Genomic DNA, 19,561 nt, shown 5'->3' with positions numbered 1-19,561 from the left:
AAAGTATCTCTGCAAAAACAAAGCAGACAGAAAAGAGTCCAGTTTTCTGGTGCTGTGTAGCTGGTTTACCTTTAACTGGAGTCTTCAGAGAAGCAGGTCAAAACCTGCCAACACTGGAAAAATTGACCAGTCAGATCACTGAAAAATTTGAATTATCATTCCTACAGGATGCTGGACAAAAGAGTTTAGAAATAATAGAAAGTGATAGATAGATTTGAACAGTACAGTTAGGTTACATTCCTGATGATGCAAAACAAGAAGCAAATAAAAAGCTGTTTGAGAAAAAGCGAGAAAAATGGTCCTCAGCCCTGATCTGGTGGGTTCAAATCCCAGCTGTGATCCTTAGGCAACCTCACAACGCTTCTCCTGGCTTTGCCTTGTACCTTGTATCTCACTTGGAAGTCGCTTTGGACAAATAGCGTCTAATATATGAATAAATTCAAATGCAAATTTCTTATGATTCTAAAAATTAAATATTTTCTATTTGTTTATCTGAAAAAAACTTTCATGAAGGGAAAAAGCAACAATTTGTCCTGATCATGTCGTACTCAAGAGCATATTTTTTGTCACACGGGGCTTTTATTTAACATTGTGTTTCTAGTATTGTGGCAGCATGCTAACTTTGTTAGGCTTTATTATGAGTGAGGCCATCATAAAGAATACTGTACCATAAGGTTCTGCATGATGAATTCATGTTTCACAATCGGAGGGCAGAAAACAAGAAGCTTGTGCAGCAGTGTGAGATTTGTTCCTGACAAATTCTCCCTATCAGAACAACATCTCATACAATGACATGATGTTTCTGATAATGCTGTGTACGTATTTTGTAACTAAGGGGATCTATTCTGATATTATGTTACATGCTAAGAAAGTTTCAGAGTTACTGTGTTCTACTGAATAATTTAGTTCATCATACCCAGTACATCTACCCATGTTACATACTGGAAATATTACTGCTAATTAAAAGATCATAGACTATATAAAAAATTCCTTCCGTCATCTGACAATGTTACCACAACGGTGGAAGTAATATATCGAGGAGGAAGCAGAGCAGGGGGACTCTGGCTGAAGTCACTGAGGCAGTTGACTCAATCCTGTGAACTTTAAGTCCCCATATTAAGTATTTCAGGACGCTGTCATGGTTTTACCTTGTTACAGCTTTTACATCGATGCAGATTTAGAGCAAGAGTCAGACGTTTGTCTCTGTATTCTCTTCAAGTGCTGCATGTACTCTGCTTGGAAAGAAACAGTTTAGATATCTTGGTGTGAGTTTCTATTACAGACTAAGCTCAGGTCATAATTTAGATAGTAAAGAAACACATACTTTGTCTTTGTTGGTTGAGAATGTTGAAAATATTCAAGTTGAAATTTGGTATGATGAAGTAATTGTTTGCAGAAATCTGTGGTGTCGAAAGAAAGAAAGATAGACCAATGAAAGAGAACCACAAACCAGGATGAAAACATCATCCCAACAGTGAAGGATGGTGGAGGGAGCATCATGACTCGGGGATGGTTTGCTGCCTCTGTATGTGGACAACTTGCTGTTGTGGAGCAGACAATGAACTTCATCGAGTTCATCAAGTTGTCCTTCAGCATAATGTCAGGGTGTCTGCTGCTGTCTGTTGCTTAGAAGCAGTTGGGTGAAGCAGCAGGACGATGAAGTCTGAACAGAAGTCTGAGCTGAAGCAGGTCTGTAAGGAACAATGGTCCACAGTTGTTCTTGTTGTTCAGGTCTAATCAAAAGCTACAGGAAGAAGTTGTTGAGGTTATTGCTCCCAAATGTTCAATCAGTTATTAAAACACTATTGCTAATACTTTTATAACTAGTGACTGTGTTTTATCAGCTAAGAAATATTATGTTTGTTGATATTTGTGTCTTTGCTGAAGATCAGATCACAAAACAGGACTTCAAGCTCTGCTATCCGATATGACATTTTTAAGATTTAAAACTTTGCCAGAAATAAAACAGAAGAGGAGCGTTATAGCTGTAGTATATCAGAGTTAACTTTAAGTTGTTAGTATTAGTCTAATAGTATTTCTCTTGTGTTTTTCTGGTCTCTCTTGATAAAGATGAGTTTATTTCATCTATTTTCATTGCAGACAAACAATGTTGAAATTAAAGAGACAACATCAACAATCACTCACAGATCGACCACATTAAAACCACCAGCAGCTGATCATTGCATTAAGAGTCCACCAACAACAATACTTGCTTTCAATCCACAATAGGGTATAAATATTGACCCATGTTCATTCATCTATTTTTACATACTTTAGATGTATATCCTGTATTATGTCTTTCCTTTTTTCTGTCTGTAATGAGGCAAAACAATTGGGATTAATAATTTTTTTTTTCTTGAATCTTGAATAAAACACCAGGAAGCACATTATTTTATATATATCAGAAAAAGCTTTATTAAACAGGTTTGAACCTTAAGACACCAAAGAATGATGGTTTTATTGTTTTAGTAACAAAATAATAAATGTTTTAACATTGTATTATTTCACCAGATTACACAAACAACAGTGACAACACTCTCAGGTAACTTTAATAGTCATGTTGAATTTATTATCACTCCCGTCTGTGTCACTCTCTGGATTTTGTTCTAAAATACAAAAAGAGCAAAAAGACCAAGCAGCAGCGGCACAATGCCGGGGTTGATCATCCAGGCTGAATTACAGAAGCTGGCTCCAGCAACGCTTGGTGTGATGTTGCCGACAAAATGGACCAACAAATCAGATACTATAGAGAAAATTTCACACGTCTTTGCAGATACACAGCCAACAATAGGACCAACTGTGTTGTAAACATCCACTGTGGATGATAAAAATCACAGCTGTATTAATAATTTTGATATTTGAACAATTAATAATTTCAAAAAGAAGAAATGACAATGGACACTTTATGGCATCATTAACAAATGGTGTAAGTCTGTAACCAGTATGCAGCATGAGGTCTTACCATTTGCAGCAATGCAGCGGTCCTGCACTCCCACACACTCCAATGTGCTGTTACAGGACCAAAAACCATCAGGATTCCAAGTGCAGGTTGGACACTTGAGTCCATTTTTTTTGCCGTGACCAGGGACTGAAACAGAACAGACAAAGAGACAGGACAACAACAGGACAGACATTTGTCTTTGTTCTTTACTGTGGTCAACTGGGACTAATACTGATGATTCTCATTAACTGAGTTCATGTTTACTTACATGGTTTATCCTGTATGTTGCAGCCATCGGTTTTACAGCAGTGAACAGAAGCTGTTGCAGTTTTTCCAGAATCACTGAAGGACAAAACCTGATTGTCCAGATCACAGAGAAACGACGGCAGACAGCTCTTTATGACCAGTGGTCTTTCAATTCCATCAAATGTATCTATAAAATTTAACCACATTTTTGTAAATGACAGAACTCATCTAAGATAAATAAAACAAACTGTATATTGGAGTGTTTTGTATGTTTTACCCTGGGCAGTGATTGTTGCACAACAACCATTAGCAGAGCCGCAGGTACGTAGGAATGGAGGACCTGAACTGGAAAATTGTCTGTGATAACACTGCAGAGATTCTGCTGCAAAGAAGAAAAAAGGACTCATAACAAATGTTAATATACAGTATGTCTATAAAGATAATTAACAAAAAATAGTTTGTATATGTATCAGTTTTGGACACATTCAAAAAAATATTTTGACTTAAAGGACGGTCAAACAGTTATTCATGGTTTAAGTTTCTGCACTAATATCTGAGACCTAATTTGAAGGAAACTAAGAAGAGCTTTCCCCCCCAGCCCCTATTCTCCACATGCTGAACACACACACGAGTGAACGTGGACGAGTGAAGAACTATAGTCCCATAGTACTTGTTAAGTTGCTCAGCTAATCCAGTTGAGTTGTTTGTAAATTCTAATTCATCTCATGTGGATGTATTATCCACCTTGATGGATGACTGGTTAAAACATACACCCTCTGGAGCTGGACTACTTTATGTGGTTCGATTTAACAGTTCACCAGCTGCGTCTTAAACACTTTGTCCTAATTAAATGTCTGTGATGGTGACCGCTTAATGGGTGTTTACTGCAGGTTAGTACCAAACAGCAGAGGCTACACTGATGCTAAAGTTAACTATTAAATAAGTTTTACTGAATAAACATAACATGAGAATAAGTCATGTCCACAGCCAATGAAGGAGAGAGTGTGTGTGTGTGACAATTTTATTCACATTATTTCTACATATCAAGCATACCAACAGATTTAATTGCAATGCAGAATGTACATATTGATAATGTCAACTCTGCACTCTTATTTTTATTTTCATATTTTCAGTTCAAATATTTTGAATTACAAAATTATATTAATTAAGTTAATTTAGATTAATCAGAGCATGAAATAATTCAATCTAATTTTCATTGCTTAACAACACTAAAATAAAGAAAGTAAAGATTTTAATTTAATAAATGATTAAATAGCTTTTTTAGGTGACTTGACATCACATTAAATCGCTTTTAAACTTTACATTAGACACTGTCCTGTATGTCTCTGTATTTAAAAGTGAGTTACCTGTGTTGGAGATCATCCAGATCAGGGTGAGAGACAGAATCAGTTTCATCTTCATGGGTAAATGTGCAGATTACTGCTCCTGCAGTTCCTCTCAGCCTTAAACTGCCCTTAAGTAATAGCGGGAACAGGAATTGACCGTTTGTTCTGACTTTCAATGCAGGAAGAGCTCAGGGAGGGGTGGACGTCTAGAATGGGTTTGACTTTGAATGTGTTCCCCAGAGATAAAAAATATGAATAAACTTTGCTTTTGGAAGATTTTTTAACATCTTTGCCAATTAAATTATTCTAAAAACAAAACAAAAACACAATAGAACTAGTGGACAAAAGCAGAAAAAAAGCAAATTAGGGACCTGTATCATCATTTCAGAGAAACAGTTCATCAAAACACACTGAGTCTGGACAGTAAACTGCAACCTGACTGGTTGATGTGTGCATGTATTTGTTTGATGCTGCTTCTGTAGCAGTCAGTGTAGTAGCACATGCAGTAAAACTTTCATTAAGGAAATCTTTTTCAGTTCAGTTTACGTAGCACTGTAGGTTTCTCTTGAAAAAGAAACTCAGGTCAAGGAAAATAAAGAAATTATTGATAAGAATTATATAGTATAGGATCCCTTGTTGTAAGAGTTTGTATGTTGGAAAAGCTTTATTGAAGCAGTTTTTACTTGAACACAAAAGACAGTTTAAAGCATAAAATATTGGTGACAGAGATAAAACACGCATTTATAGGACTTTATCTCAAAAGCAGATAAGTGTTCACCGATCCATCACTGGCTTTTCGTTATTCAAGTCCATCACCAGCTCCTCTGTTGTGGTAAAGTTTGGAAAGTATTATACTCGTTGTCTCTGATGAACAGTTTGAACACTGCTGACCTGTGTGCGTTTGACAGTGATGCACTCCAGCTGTAAGAGCTGGAGAGAAAAATCTTTCACATTATTTTATTTCTTAAGTGTTTAAGTTGTTTTTTTGCACTTCACTGCAGAAAAGTGTATGATTGTACTCTGGGGATGTGTTGAGCTTCAATAGCTCCTGTTAAACACAAAAACCACAAATAACTGAAAAAGAAACAACTAAAATCTAAAGCTTGTCTATGTTTTATGAATTGAAGTTGAACTCAATTTTATTTGTATAGCGCCAAATCACAACAGAAGTCATCTATGGGCACTTTACAGTTTAAGACCTTAAAAAAATAAAATCATAGAAAACCCAACGTTAACGGGTTAACGAGATGTGGTGAGACTGAGAATAAGAGACATGCAGGAGGAGGGTTGTATGTGAAATGAAAAGGGGACCACAGGTAAGAAGGCAGAAGTTAACAGAAAAAAAAGAGAAGCTGCAGAAAACGGTTACAACTCCGTATCTGGAAGCAACATTTATTTTTAAGTTGTGCTTTTTCTCCAGCACAATCAAATGTAAATTGCTTAAATAAAGTGGTAGGTAGTAGTCACCCACTCAAAACACTCAATATATGAAGCAAAAATAAGAAGAGCACGTTTTTCAGTTTGGTTTTCTTTAGTGTGCAGTATTCTGGTTTCATGTTCAAATTCCTTAAACTCATCACCAACTAACTGTTTTAATCAACTTATCACCAACAGCTGGGCCAAATGAGACATCCTTGGATCTGCCTCTCTGAAAACCTCAATCCCAAAAGCTCCCAAACCAAAAACTAAACTAGTAGGAGACATTTAACATGAAAATATGGAAGGTTTCTCTAAAACTACTCTGCTAAATGTTTTTGTTAAAGTTTTTTTTTTTTTTTTTACATAGATCTGAATTAAATTCACCTTAAAACCCAGTTGGCAGTGTAAAATTAAATAGTAGCAGAAAGCAGAAACATGTACATGTATTATTTTTTTCATTTTTATCTTAGATTAGATTTTTAGTTTATGTTTAAAGTAATCTCTGTTTCCACCACGAGAGGACGCTGTAAGTCTTTTTGTGCCTTGCTGCCTGACATTTATTTGAATTCTGCATCTGTACTGTGGAACTATCTCAGAGATCAGAGCCCAGAAAAGTCATCACATAACTTAAGGTCCAGTTTACGTATAAAACAAGGTCAGAGAAACAATGAGGAAATCTTTCTCTCTCCCTCTGATTGTTAGACAAGTGTTCCTGTTTAAATTTTAACAAGTGGAGAATTTGTAACGAACTTTTGGAAAAAAGAGTGACGTGTAAAACTATTCTTACATATTTAGTTCACACTAGAAGGGACCAGTGGTATCGTTGTTTAGTTAGAGGCTTAGTAATTTAAACAAAGTTTAAGATTGTGAGTACTTAGGACAAATTTTGAGATTGAAATTGGCCTAACTACTCTACAACTGAATCTGACTATTATGAATGAATTATGAACTATGACTTCAACTCAACTAACTAACATGTCCTAAGAACTGCTCCTCACAGTTAAGACAGAAAATTATTTAAAAAGCACCTTAGTCCTGTTGTAACCTTCCATCAGTAGTTATCACACAAACTGTCACAGCACTTTCACAATGTGGTATAGTTCCTTTATTTCCACTGGACATTCACACCTTACATAGCAGCTTGTTGTGTTGCAGGCGTAAGTGTTGAGACACATTTTATCATCACACCATCAGACACTGCAGACAGTTTAATCAACAGGCAGCATCAGCATTTATTAATTTAATTGTTGTTAGTGTTTCAGTGGTGACTACAAGCCCACCCCTGAAATAGACTGACCAGAAATGAGAATGGATTATAATATATTCTACATAGATCTTTAGTACATACAACACAGGAGAAGACTTATCACTTCCACTGTTTGCATCACCAAGAGTTTATATTGTGAAAAATGTACATGGAAGCAAAGAGTTGAAAAACTAAGTTGCAAGTGCAAGTTTGGGCAAAAATTCTGTCCCCTCCAGGCTTCCGCCTTGACTTAGGTATTGTCAGGAGAAGCTGGTCAGCTGACCTGAGAGACCGGGAAGGAGCATAGGAGATAAGTAGCTCAGCAAGATAAGTGGGTGGGCAAGACTATGTAAAGATTTAAAGACAAATAAAAGCATTTTAAATGAACTCTAAAATGCAACCAGTGGCGAGATGCCAGAATGGGAGTTATGTGTTCCCTTTTTCGTGCCCCAACCATAAAAGTAAAAAAAAGTAAATTGTCTTAAATAACACACGTTTAAGGTTTTAAGTGCACAGAAAGTTGAGGGAGAGTTCTGATTTCAGCAAAGTTCTTGAAAATTGAGACTGAGTGTGCAGGGGTGGGTAGGTTGTCCCACCATCATACTGAGCTAAAAAGTTTTACCTGTGATCTTTTGAGGTGATGGGACCACAAGCTGTCGTTCACTGGCAGAGCACAGTGGATGGAAGGGATTGTAGACCTGGATGAAGGAGTTCAGGTAGATAGGTGCTGTGGAGTTGACCACTTCATAGGTAAGGCCCTGACTGGATAATGAATAATGGTGTCTGGTCAAAGTAACTAGAAGACAGATCATTTCAGAGCCTCAGGGTCCTGATGGAAAAAGGCTGTGGACACTGGTAGAAACAGAAACCACTGACTGAGGAGCTTAAACTTCATGATGGTTCAAATGGAAGTAAAAGATCTGACATGTAGGCTGGAGTCTAAAAATGTAAAGCTTTTAAATGAATCCTGAAATAATCAGGGAGACAGTGGAGAGAGACAAAGATTGTAGTTGAACCTTCCTGTTCTGAATAAACTAAATGTGTGAGAAATGTGCTTCAGCAACACACACAAAAATGTTCAGGCCTATATTTAAGTTTTGACATCCTCTGTGGTTCAACAGTTAAAAACAGTCAGTGGTGTGTGTAACATAAAGGTTTGAAAAGAAATGTCACCATAAGAGGAGACTAGACGTACAAAAAGCTCTGATTGGACAGTGGTGAATGGCGTCTGTTCAAAGAAACCAAAAAAAAGTTAGGTGTCAGTTTTTGACACATTAACTCACCACAAATGAAAAACGTGGTTGTTGGTGGTTGTAGAACTGGAACAGTTTAGATATCTTGGTGTGAGTTTCTGTTTTAGACTAAGCTCAGGTCATAATTTAGATAGTAAAGAAATACAAACTTTGTCTTTGTTGGTTGAGAATGTTGAAAATATTCAAGTTGAAATTTGATATGATGAAGTAATTGTTTGCAGAAATCTGTGGTGTGGAAAGAAAGAAAGATAGACCAATGAAAGAGAACCACAAACCAGGATGAAAACATCATCCCAACAGTGAAGGACGGTGGAGGGAGCATCATGACTGGTTTACTGCCTCTGTATGTGGACAACTTGCTGTTGTGGAGCAGACAATGAACTTCATCGAGTTCATCAAGTTGTCCTTCAGCATAATGTCAGGGTGTCTGCTGCTGTCTGTTGCTTAGAAGCAGTTGGGTGAAGCAACAGGACGATGAAGTCTGAACAGAAGTCTGAGCTGAAGCAGGTCTGTAAGGATCAATGGTTATTGTTTTAGCCACTTTTGGTTATTTTCCTTTTTTAAAGGACTTTGCTTTGAGCAAATAATAAATGTTTTAACATTGTATTTAAAAAATAATAATTGAGAATATTTCATCAGATTACACAAACAACCGTAACGACACACTCATGTAACTTTAATAGTCCTATTGAATTTATTATCACTCCCGTCTGTGTCACTCTCTGGATTTTGTTCTAAAATATAAAAGGAGCAAAAAGACCAAGCAGCAGCGGCACAATGCCGGGGTTGATCATCCAGGCTGAGTTACAGAAGCTGGATCCAAATACGTTTGGTGTGATTTTGCCGAGGTGACTTGACATCACATAGTTTTAAACTTTACATTAGTCACTGTCATAGCTGCACTTTTCGTTTAACACATTTCTTATGAGAAACTCCTGAGTGTTTTTAGTCCTCTGTAGCCATGGAAAAAAAGCACTTGAAATGTTTTATGGACCTATTTTTAATTGAGTAAAAAAAAAAAAAAATTAACAAACCCATAGCAGTAGATGACATTTTGTGTGAAAGCTATCAACTAAATAATAATAATAATCATGGTGATTTGATGTTTTCTCACATTTTAACGTTCAAAGATGCTTCAAAAATGTTGAAACTGGCAAATGAACAGCTGAGATTCTCGGAGTTTCTCCAAAAAGACAGAGAAATATTGTCCATGGCTCTGCTAACACTAACCCATGCATATACAAGAGAACAGCTTTTGAGTAACTGTCCACTGTAGTGACCAATATGCAAGAAAGGGAGTTACCTGTGTTGGAGATCATCCAGATCAGGGTGAGAGACAGAACTGCTCCTGCAGTTCCTCTCAGCAAAAAAGTGCCCTTAAGTAAAAGCAGGAACAGGAATTCTGACTTTCAATGCAGGAAGAGCTCAGGGAGGGATGGATGTCTAGAATTGCTTTAACCCTCTCACCTCATTTAATCGAATGTGTTCCACAGAGTTTAGATGTATAAACTTTGCATTTAGAAGATTATTTTACAATCTATGCTAATTAAATTATTATAAAACAAATAACAAAAAAGAAGTAGTGCGCAAAAGCAGACAAAAAGCAAACCAGGGACCTCAGGGATCATCATGGAGTGAGATTAGTCAGTTACCCAGATATGTTTGGGCTCCTGGCAACATAACAACTAATCAGTAAATCTTTTGATAACTTACAGTGCGGTACGTGCTGCACAGCCATCTTCAGAGAAACGGTCATACAAACACACAACTGACAACTGACCAATCGGACTACTGACTACATGATTCCCACAGGACCCCAACATGGACCAGAGAGTTTACATATAACAGAGAGTGAAAGACTATTTTTAGATAAGTCCAACCATTTTTCAGGTTCAGGTTTCCATTGGTCGCTCTGGCTTTAAAACTGTTAGTTTGTCTCTGAATGTGACTGTGACCTCCCATCTGTCCTCTTTTTCTGTTCATTTTCATGAACCTGACATGCGTCCACTTTGCTTCACAGATGAGCTGATCTGTTAATTCATGTCAAAGCTATGGATGGACAATATCAGAAAGTTGGAAAATGACTCTTGGCATAAACTGCGACTCGACTGGTTGATGTGTGCATGTCTTCATTGTGAAATTGGTCAGTGAGACAAAAGGTTCTTCTGTTTGTTTTTCATTTTTTAAATCATTGTGACTGCGAGGAAGATAAAATGCTTAAAGACCTTTATTTCAATACTTTACTTTCTGCAGGTTAATCACTGAACATCCTGCTATAACAACTTCAATTACAATAATATTTAGAAGAAGATGGAAATAAATAAATCACTGTAAAATACTGTTAAATCCACACATGTAGTGCAACTTGGAGTAAGGAAGTCTTTATCAGTTCAGTTAAGCTGCACTATAAGTTTCTCTTGAAAAAGACAGAAGAGGAGGAAAATAAAGAAATCATTGATAAGAATTATATAACATCTCAGAATTTGTATATTGTTTTCACTTCAATTGTTTTTCACTGGGATCAACAGTGAACAGAAATCACCTGTTTTCATTCTTTAAAACTATGATTTACAGACATTTCTCTTTTATACTTACGAGATATGGGGTTATAGGTTAATGCAGCAATAAACAGACCCACTCTTAGAATGAAAGAGTCACTGAAAGACAAAGTCTGCTGATTTCCACCACAGGCAGAAAATGACAGCTCTTGTAGCCTGGAGATGATACAGACCAGATATGTTTGTCTCAATGGAAAAAACTCTGATAAAAATGTGCAAGGAAACGTATCAAATGTTATATAATGAGACGAGGAAACATCATATTTAAAATATTCACCTTGAGTCTGAATTGCTGCACACCTCATTAGAGTTACATGTGTGGCAGGATGTGAATATTTCATCAGGGTAAAACTGAGGAGCTTCAGCTACAATAAGAAAACAATTGTTAATAAATACAAAGTATTTATGGGTCTAATTCTTTAGGTTCACAATATTCTGTTTCTGTCATAAAACTACAGTCATCTTCTACTTCTTGTAAATCTTATGTAAGAGACAAATTAATATCAAGTCAAGATAAGTTGAGTTCTGCTCAATAGACTAGAACAATAAATACTATTAAATGTTTATTTGATTCCTGGTTAATGTGTGTTTACTTTGCATTTATTGATTTTATTATAAAAATTTCTTTATCTACACACGTCAATAATAATGCTTAATAAACATGGCGAACGTTGTTCAGTCATACCTTCTGAAAGTCTCACACTGTTTACCTGTGACCTTATTAGATTAACGGCATCCATCTTGTGTACTCTCTCTCTCTCTCTCTCTCTCTCTCTCTCTCTCTCTCTCTCTCTCTCTCTCTCTCTCTCTCACACACACACACACACACTTTACAGTACACACTTATATATTCTTATCATGAACAATTCATTGTTGAGCAATTTTAGCACAGTAAAATTCACATTTGCATGTTTCAACAATAAATTGCCCTTTACAGCATTAACTGCCAGCTGAATATGTGACATTCTACTCATCAGGTTTCGCAGATATTCAGATGGGATTCCCCCCCAGGGCTTCTGCAACACTTACCAAAGGTCTGCTGTAAGAGTGTTTCCAAACACTGATCCAGCTTCTCCTCTACAGCTGCAAATCTGATGACTGAGCTGGCCAACCAGAATCAATGCTCGGAGTCGTTGTCTTGCTGTAAAATAAAGTTGTCATTCAATGCCCACATGAGATGGCATTTGGAGAGCTAAACCATGATGACTGAGGTTGCCTTGCACTGTACAGGCTCTCCAGATCTAACACATCCCCATCACATTGGCTCAAAGCTTCACTAATAGCATTAGGTAGGTGTCTGTACTGTCTGTTCTTCCCTTAAATCCAAACTTGGACTTAAGTTTTGGATTTAAACTAAACCATCAAATTGTGACATCATTGTCCAGGTGAAGTGAACTGTGAACTTTTATTTTATATTAGGAAAATCCCCCTGACAACCACCGCCACATATTAAGGAAACAGTGAGTTGCATGCTTGTGGTTTCTCACAGGTGTACATGCTAGGTTTATTAACACTAACTCATTAACTGGACAGAGATTTAGAAGTGGTTGTCATTTACTAAAGTCCATTTGTTTTAGTAGCATTATGAGTTTTAAATGTGTAATACTCTTGCATAGTAGACAAACTGTTGTGGTCCACCGTTTTTCCTTTAATGGTACATATACTGTCAAGAAATGGAGGTGGGGTGTGTGTGATCCATGACAAATCGACACTCCATCTGGTGTGTCACCTCCGTAAAAAGCATCTACCAGTGACCCCAGAGAGCAGATGCCACAAAAATAGTCAGACAGTGTTTTTTCTTAGGATATTAAATTATCATATTGATCAGAAGTCACTGATGACATGTTCCTGTTTGCCTTGCTTCATTCATGTTAGTTGATTTAATAATAATATTATACTAAAAACAACATAACTTTAAGCATCCGATTCCACATAGACACAAATCTTTAATGCTGCCAGTGTAACTGGCAGAAGGAAGAAGAATTACTTCTAGGATTCTGGCATCATGCTAACTTTGTTAGGCTTTATTCTAAGTGGCTGAAGCCATCATAAAGAATACAGTACTGGGTTCTGTCTAAAAGGTCCTGCCAAATGAATAAATATTTCACAATCACAAGAAGAAGCTTGAGTAGCAGTGTAAGAATAAAGAAAGAAAGCCAGAGTTCAGACAGACAGAGGGAGAACGTGTAAACGCCACATGGAAAGGCACTCGACTGACCTGTGGACCCAAACCCAGGTCCTTCTAGCTGTGAGGTGACAGTGCTGTTGTCAAGTAAAGTAAGACTGTGCTCACTTACTTCAAACCACTCGTTTCACAATATTTCCAATGATGTAAAAAAGAAATACATGAGAAGCGAGGGCGTTTTTTATAGATATAAACTATGTTCGACAGTTTTCTCCCCGTCAGAGAAACATAATAACATACTCTGGAGTTTTACCACTAAGGAATGTTGCCAGACTGTCATTGACTTTCGTTTCAGACTAAACAATAAATGAAACAGAAACAAACTGAAGTTATACGTAAAAGGGGCTGTGGGTAAAAAATCTTTGGAGAGCTCTATCTAATGTTGGCCTCAGTGGAGTTTTGCACGTATTGGTGACATTCTTTCCTTATTTACTGTAACGTAGTGACATTCTAGGTATGAAGATTCAGAGTGAAGTGCATAAATAATTGTGGCAACCAAGAACAATCCCTGAGTACGTATGAGCAAGAGCAGTGATGTGGTTTTAGGTGTGACCTGAAAACTGTCAGACCTTTGCTTTAAGCGAAAGATTGCAAAACAATAAATGAAGATACTTGATTAACTGCAAGGTTGTTTGTAAATTATTATAATGATTCATACACATTCACTGTTCATGTAAACTTCCATAGTTTCTTTGTTTGAGTAATTCTGCTTCAAGTTAATATTAGAGATACAGATTAATTAGATTATTGTCTGTACATTTTTGTAGAGGGCTTTTGTCCAGTCCAGTTCATTCTACTTCCAGGTAAAACAAGCAACCTGACCCCAGATAGAGAGAGGGTTGAGTGGGCAGAAGTCCTCCATGAGCTCCTTTAGATTTTCTAATGCTGAGCTGGAGATGCTGTGAAGATTGTCATTCATCCAGGTGGATAAGTGGATGAGTACTAAGGAAGACAGCTACCTCAGCTGCAGAAGATTAGTTAGAATTAGAAAAGTACTGAGAGACCACTGATTCACAGCATCTCAGTCGAAATGCTTCTTGGATGTATTTCAACATCAGGTGTTCAGAGCAGACTGTGCCTTCCTTTGGTCTGATGAGTCCATGAGATTTCTGCTTCTAATCACAGTATCTTTGCTAGACATTGAGATTCCTGGATGCGTCGAAGCATGAAGAGACTTTAATGCCATAATAACCTGATCTGAATCCGGAACCCAGTTGAAACAACCCTGCCTACTCAAGAAAATTTACATTCACTAAACTGAAATGACAATGCAGAGACTACAGCTGGTCCGACACTCTACATCTTCTACATCTCCACGTCTTACTGACAGTGACAGTTCCACAGAGGGAGAAGCCTGCGAACAATGTACCACAGTCACCATGTGTAGTAGTGAACCTGGGCCAGATCTTCATAATGCAACACAGCACTTCAACTAGAAACAAGAAGCAAATGGAGGAAAAAACATGAATTTATGGCTCTTTGGCAAAAATCAAAATTTACATACTGTAGTTGTGCATGAAGGCAAAAACTCTATTAACTTTAGTGTTAGTCACTGAAAAGGCAACTAGAGTACAGTATTATTACTATAGGCTATTATATTATATTATATTATATTATATTATATTATATTATATTATATTATATTATATTATATTATATTATATTATATTATATTATATTATATTATATTATATTATATTATTAATATAATTATAAAAAGAGATAAAACTTAAAACAAGTCTAAAGAATAAAAGAAATAATTATAAGAGGCCATAGCCAGGCGTGGAATACACTACAGTGAACAGTGATGAAAGGAAACCACTTATGATGAGAAGTGAGAAGTTGGATCACTATCAACATTTTAAAGTGTTCCAGTAACAGTCATTGGTCTTGATCCAAGTCCATTAACTGGCCACCTCCCCGTTACACCGGTAGGATCAGTTGTGCAGGTTAATGATCCCCAGTGGCGCTCTGTGGACCACTTCATCATTTTCTGAACATGCCCCCCCATCCACCCAGCACTGTGCAGGAGGGCCTCTCCAGGATGGAGACAAGATCTCACAACTTCATCACTACAACTAGTTGTTAATGATTGTTACCATGGTGATAGGATGGGGAGGTTTCAATACTTCTTCCGCCACTGTCCATCACAAGGAGCCTACGAAGTCTTCAAAGGTGTCAAAGAATTATGAGAATTTAGACAAAAGGTTAAAGGTAAGTGTTTTCATCAGCCAGTATCGATCAAGGAAATTAGTTTCACTGGAAGTGTTTTTTTTTTTTTTACAAGGACTAATGAGCTATAATTTGTTACACATACCACGCACAAACTCTGAGAACAGATTAATTACTTTCACATTTACCCACCTACGTTTTTTAATTGGCGTCTTGCCAGCTACTGACAGTTTTCGACTTTCATTTCATTCATAATCCTGTTCATACAAGTAGTTTTATTAGAACAGTATAATGTAACTTTGATTTGGTGAATTACTCTTAACTAATGATGTGTTGTCTGAGTATAGAAACAGTCGTGTAGCGTCGTTACTTTTGATTCATACTATTAACAGACATCTATTATTTGAGGTGGTCTCATGTTTAGTGGATTGAACATTTACCAGAACAATATAATGAAATACTCTATTTGTTTTTTTGACAAATTTGTGAATACAATATAAACAGTACAGTACGACACACCAAACAAAATGGGGCAGAGGCTAAAACAGAATACAGACCTGCAAACTGTGAAATTGTAGTGATGTAATTCTGTATATTAATTCTGTAAAACACTATACATTAGTGCAGGTTGGGTGAATATTTTTAGTACATTTGTACACAAATGTGTAAAGTAAAAGACTTAATTACTTAACAGTGATGAAGAAAATAACTCGATAGATGCTTGACTACCGACTAAACAGAAATTACAACTAGAATAAAGTAAATCATAGGAGAAGGTGAAAAACTTAATAAAATAACTAAACAAGACGGTACAAAGAAAGAAAACAAGGCCTGGAATGAATCAACGTGGACATAAATCAACCTGAGCATGAAGCCTGGGCTACGTGCCTGTGGGTGAAGGCAAACAAGGAAACACAGACTAATAAGGATGATTATGCCAGGTTGTTAAAACTGTGATAGAAACACATGAATATAATGTAAATGACACAGAAACTTACGTAAACTCACGAAAATGTAAAAGTTAAAAGACAGAGAATCACCGATAAACTGTCACTGTACCTTTGTGTGTTAAGCACCTTAAAATTACGAAGTTGACCAAAGTGCTGTACAGGTTAACACATGAAATGAAACAAGAATAAGAAGCAGCACAAATAGTATAAAAATAAAAAAGAATCAGGTCCGATGCATCACTGAACTCCCGGACAGTCTGAGGTGTTATTGGATGGACCTACACATAATGTGTTTTATTGGATTTATGTCACGTGAAAATGTGGATCAGGCAATGGTATCAATTTCATCATCATCCAGGAACTGCCAGAGGATACTGGTCCTGTTGATCGGTTAAGGACCTTCTACGACCCTGACCAGCTCTCCGAGAGTAACTGTCTGTTTCCCGGAATCTTCTCTGTGTTCTGGAGCCTGTGCTGGGAGACAAAGCAAACATTAGGTCAATGGCACATGTGTGATGTGACATCCTGAAGGAGTTGGACTGTGTGTACAACCTCTGCAGGTCCAGGTATCACCTCATGCTACCAATACTGACACCAAGAAAAGATGAGGAGAGAAAAAATGTTGGATGAGGCCTGTCTAATGTGGATGGGGAGCTCATTCCACAGTTTTGGAACTGGTTGGAAAAAGGTTGGTCCCCTCTAAGCTTACGTGTAGTTTTTTGCTAGGTTAGCTGATCTGAGAGACTAAGGTGGAAGCATGGACGCAGACATTTAGTGAGGGATGACAGGGCAGCACCATTTAAATATAATGAATAAAAAAGAATGAATAAAAGAAGTTCAACTGCACAGGCAGGCAAGTTGCAGTCTAGAACCTGACGACTTCCTGGCACAATCTTTATTCCTTGGTTTTCTCTGCTCTGTCCTTTGGACACAGAAAACTAAACCAGGGGAGGGACAACAATTACAGAACAGCAGCTTCAAACATATTTAGTCAATCTAAAAACACAATAGTAATAGAATGTATTAAAACACTCTCCCCTACTTACTCGGTACATTAGATGAACTTTTTTCATTTTTTTTTCACAGTACTGATGAATGTGAGTGACCTGACACTGAAGGTGAGAAAAGTACCACACCTGAGGTTATGCTGGTAATAGTCTAATGAACATCAGCTATTTGCCTGTTACTCAGCATTCCAGGAGAAAAAAAACAAGAAGCACCTAACAGTTAGAACGTGTATAACGTGACGGTGAGGTTAATCAAACCGAATCAAATTAAATAACAGACATTGTTGATGACCGGCACGGGTTAATGTTATAAACTAGTAGTTTACTGTGTGCAGGGTAGTGTCAGGTTCCTGACACTAAGCTGACTGTCCTCTCACTCAATGTGTATTTTTTGTGTATTTTTTTGCACAATGTGTACTTTGTGTATTGTTACAATTTCAGCTCACATCAGTTACTTTACTGAGAAGTTTAAAAACTTCTAATCCTATTGAGCAAAAATGAACAAGGGCTGACGGGGGCGCTGAGACCCCAAAACCCAACCATTAAAAAACCCATAAGATTCTAAATCCACTCACTAAAACATAAACTTTCATGTTGTCATTTACGGAGAACTGTTGCTGAAATGAAATAAGAGTGTGATAAAATCTGCTGCCACGACGATGCTGCAAAGTGGCAAAAGAGGACGTTGCGGCATAATTTGGAACACACCTTTTCCCCGAAGTTTCTAGATACCATCATCATCATTAATTAACTGAATACCTGTACAGTATAAAAAGATTAGAAACACAGATAAGGTGCAGTATCTGCGACCAGGTAAATTAGACTACAGAACCTCCCAGTTCATCATGATGAAGCTCATCCTTGCTCTGACTCTTGTCTCGATGCTCTTCAGCACAGGTAAGTATTCATTCTCACTAAACAATTTCTGCAGATACTAAAGAGGTTGTTTAAACCTATTTTAATATAAAATATATTTAAAAAAACATCATTGATTTTAGTTAGTTTCTTGATCCCTTAAATAGAAATTTAATTTATATTACCAGTCTAAAACTATAACGTGTAAAACAGTTTGTATCCAGTTGTACATCAGAACATCTGAAAATATTTGTTACAGCGCAGAATTAGCAACATCAGTCATTTGACTTATGACGTGATGTGATTTCAATAACTATTTTTCTCCTTACTGCAGCTGGAGCACTTCAGTGTCAAACTTGCAAACCATCAATAGATCTAGCATGTACAAGTACAGAACTACTCACATGTACCACAGAGACATCGTGTGTATCAGCCGGCATTCAAGGTAGCCCTTTATTTTCCAGTGAAATACTGTAATGCTTTCTGACAGCATTAACAAGCATTAACAGGCATTTTGTCTCTGTAGCATCTTTACCTGCTCCCACACAGTTAGTCTTCAAGGGATGTGCACCAGCCAAAGTGTGTCCAGCTGCTGGATCTCAGACTTATTCATTCAGTACAAGCGGTTTGGCTGCCAGTGTAGCTGCTCAGTGCTGCAGCAGCGACAACTGCAACACAGCAACTCCAAATGGTAAATGTATAAGAGCTTCTGAATAAGCATCTGCATTTTCTGTTTTCACAGTTCTTAAAACAAGTTATGTTTTGTTTTTTTCAGCACCTAGTGTCCAGTCAGTTAACAGCCTGAAGTGTTACTCCTGTGACACCACCAACTCTAACTGCAGCACACAAATACAGTGTAAAGGAGTGGAGGACCGCTGCTTTAAATCAAACTGTGAGTGATGGCGAATAACAGAGATCACCTCCACATGTTTGGTTGCTTCAAAGTAATTCCTCTTGTGTGTCTCAGCTGTTTATTGTGCCTTTTAGTTGATCTTTTATTGTTGTGAGTGAGTTGAAGGTGACTAGAAATTCCCAGCTTAAGATGATATGATATAATCACTGTAAAGAAGGGTTTTAAACAGCCCAAAGGAGGGAATGTCATAAAATCTCAATTATCTTAACTAGTTAGTCTCAGGATTCATTTCCGTATTGAATAATCAAATTATTTTATGTTGTGTCAGGGGAAATTATTAGTCTCTGTGAATTATCTCAATATAATTGTGAAATTAAATTACAAATTATAAAGTTCATATACTACAACTGATTTTTTATCTACAGTGACAATTGGAGCCACTACGTCTTCCTTTTTGGGCTGCGCGTCGGCAAACCTGTGTGCAGCAGCGTCCAACCTGACCAGTATATCTGAAATGGGAGGTGCTGCTA

General features: G+C 37.1%; 1 protein-coding gene and 1 long non-coding RNA gene across 5 annotated transcripts; one reads left to right on the top strand and one right to left on the bottom strand.

The window, feature by feature from the left end:
* Positions 1-2,390: 2,390 nt before the first annotated feature.
* LOC113152967 (phospholipase A2 inhibitor and Ly6/PLAUR domain-containing protein-like) lies at positions 2,391-4,712 on the bottom strand. 2 transcript variants are annotated; one of them, XM_026346523.1, is made up of 5 exons: positions 4,555-4,712; positions 3,465-3,569; positions 3,210-3,374; positions 2,963-3,088; positions 2,391-2,815 (listed from the first exon to the last, which is right to left on the bottom strand). In XM_026346523.1, exons 1-5 carry the CDS (start codon positions 4,607-4,609, stop codon positions 2,607-2,609), a joined length of 660 nt encoding a protein of 219 aa, XP_026202308.1. In that variant the 5' UTR covers positions 4,610-4,712; the 3' UTR covers positions 2,391-2,606. The 2 variants fall into 2 exon arrangements, with proteins under 2 accessions (XP_026202308.1, XP_026202309.1); XM_026346524.1 differs by having other exon boundaries at positions 3,465-3,566; positions 4,555-4,691.
* Positions 4,713-7,052: 2,340 nt separating this feature from the next.
* Positions 7,053-13,810, top strand: LOC113152970. Of its 3 annotated transcripts, XR_003297946.1 has the most exons (4): positions 7,053-8,541; positions 8,673-8,958; positions 10,472-10,594; positions 11,987-13,810. It is a non-coding gene; the product is annotated as an uncharacterized LOC113152970 (long non-coding RNA). The 3 variants fall into 3 exon arrangements; XR_003297945.1 differs by lacking the exon at positions 7,053-8,541 and having other exon boundaries at positions 8,550-8,958; XR_003297947.1 differs by lacking the exon at positions 7,053-8,541 and having other exon boundaries at positions 8,550-8,958; positions 10,167-10,594.
* The last annotated feature ends 5,751 nt before the right edge of the window (positions 13,811-19,561 follow it).

Source organism: Anabas testudineus, chromosome 4 (genome assembly GCF_900324465.2).
Source record: "Anabas testudineus chromosome 4, fAnaTes1.2, whole genome shotgun sequence".
Lineage (NCBI taxonomy): Eukaryota > Metazoa > Chordata > Actinopteri > Anabantiformes > Anabantidae > Anabas > Anabas testudineus.
The sequence above is the reverse complement of the archived record's forward strand: the minus strand, read 5'-3'. Positions and strand labels throughout refer to the sequence as shown.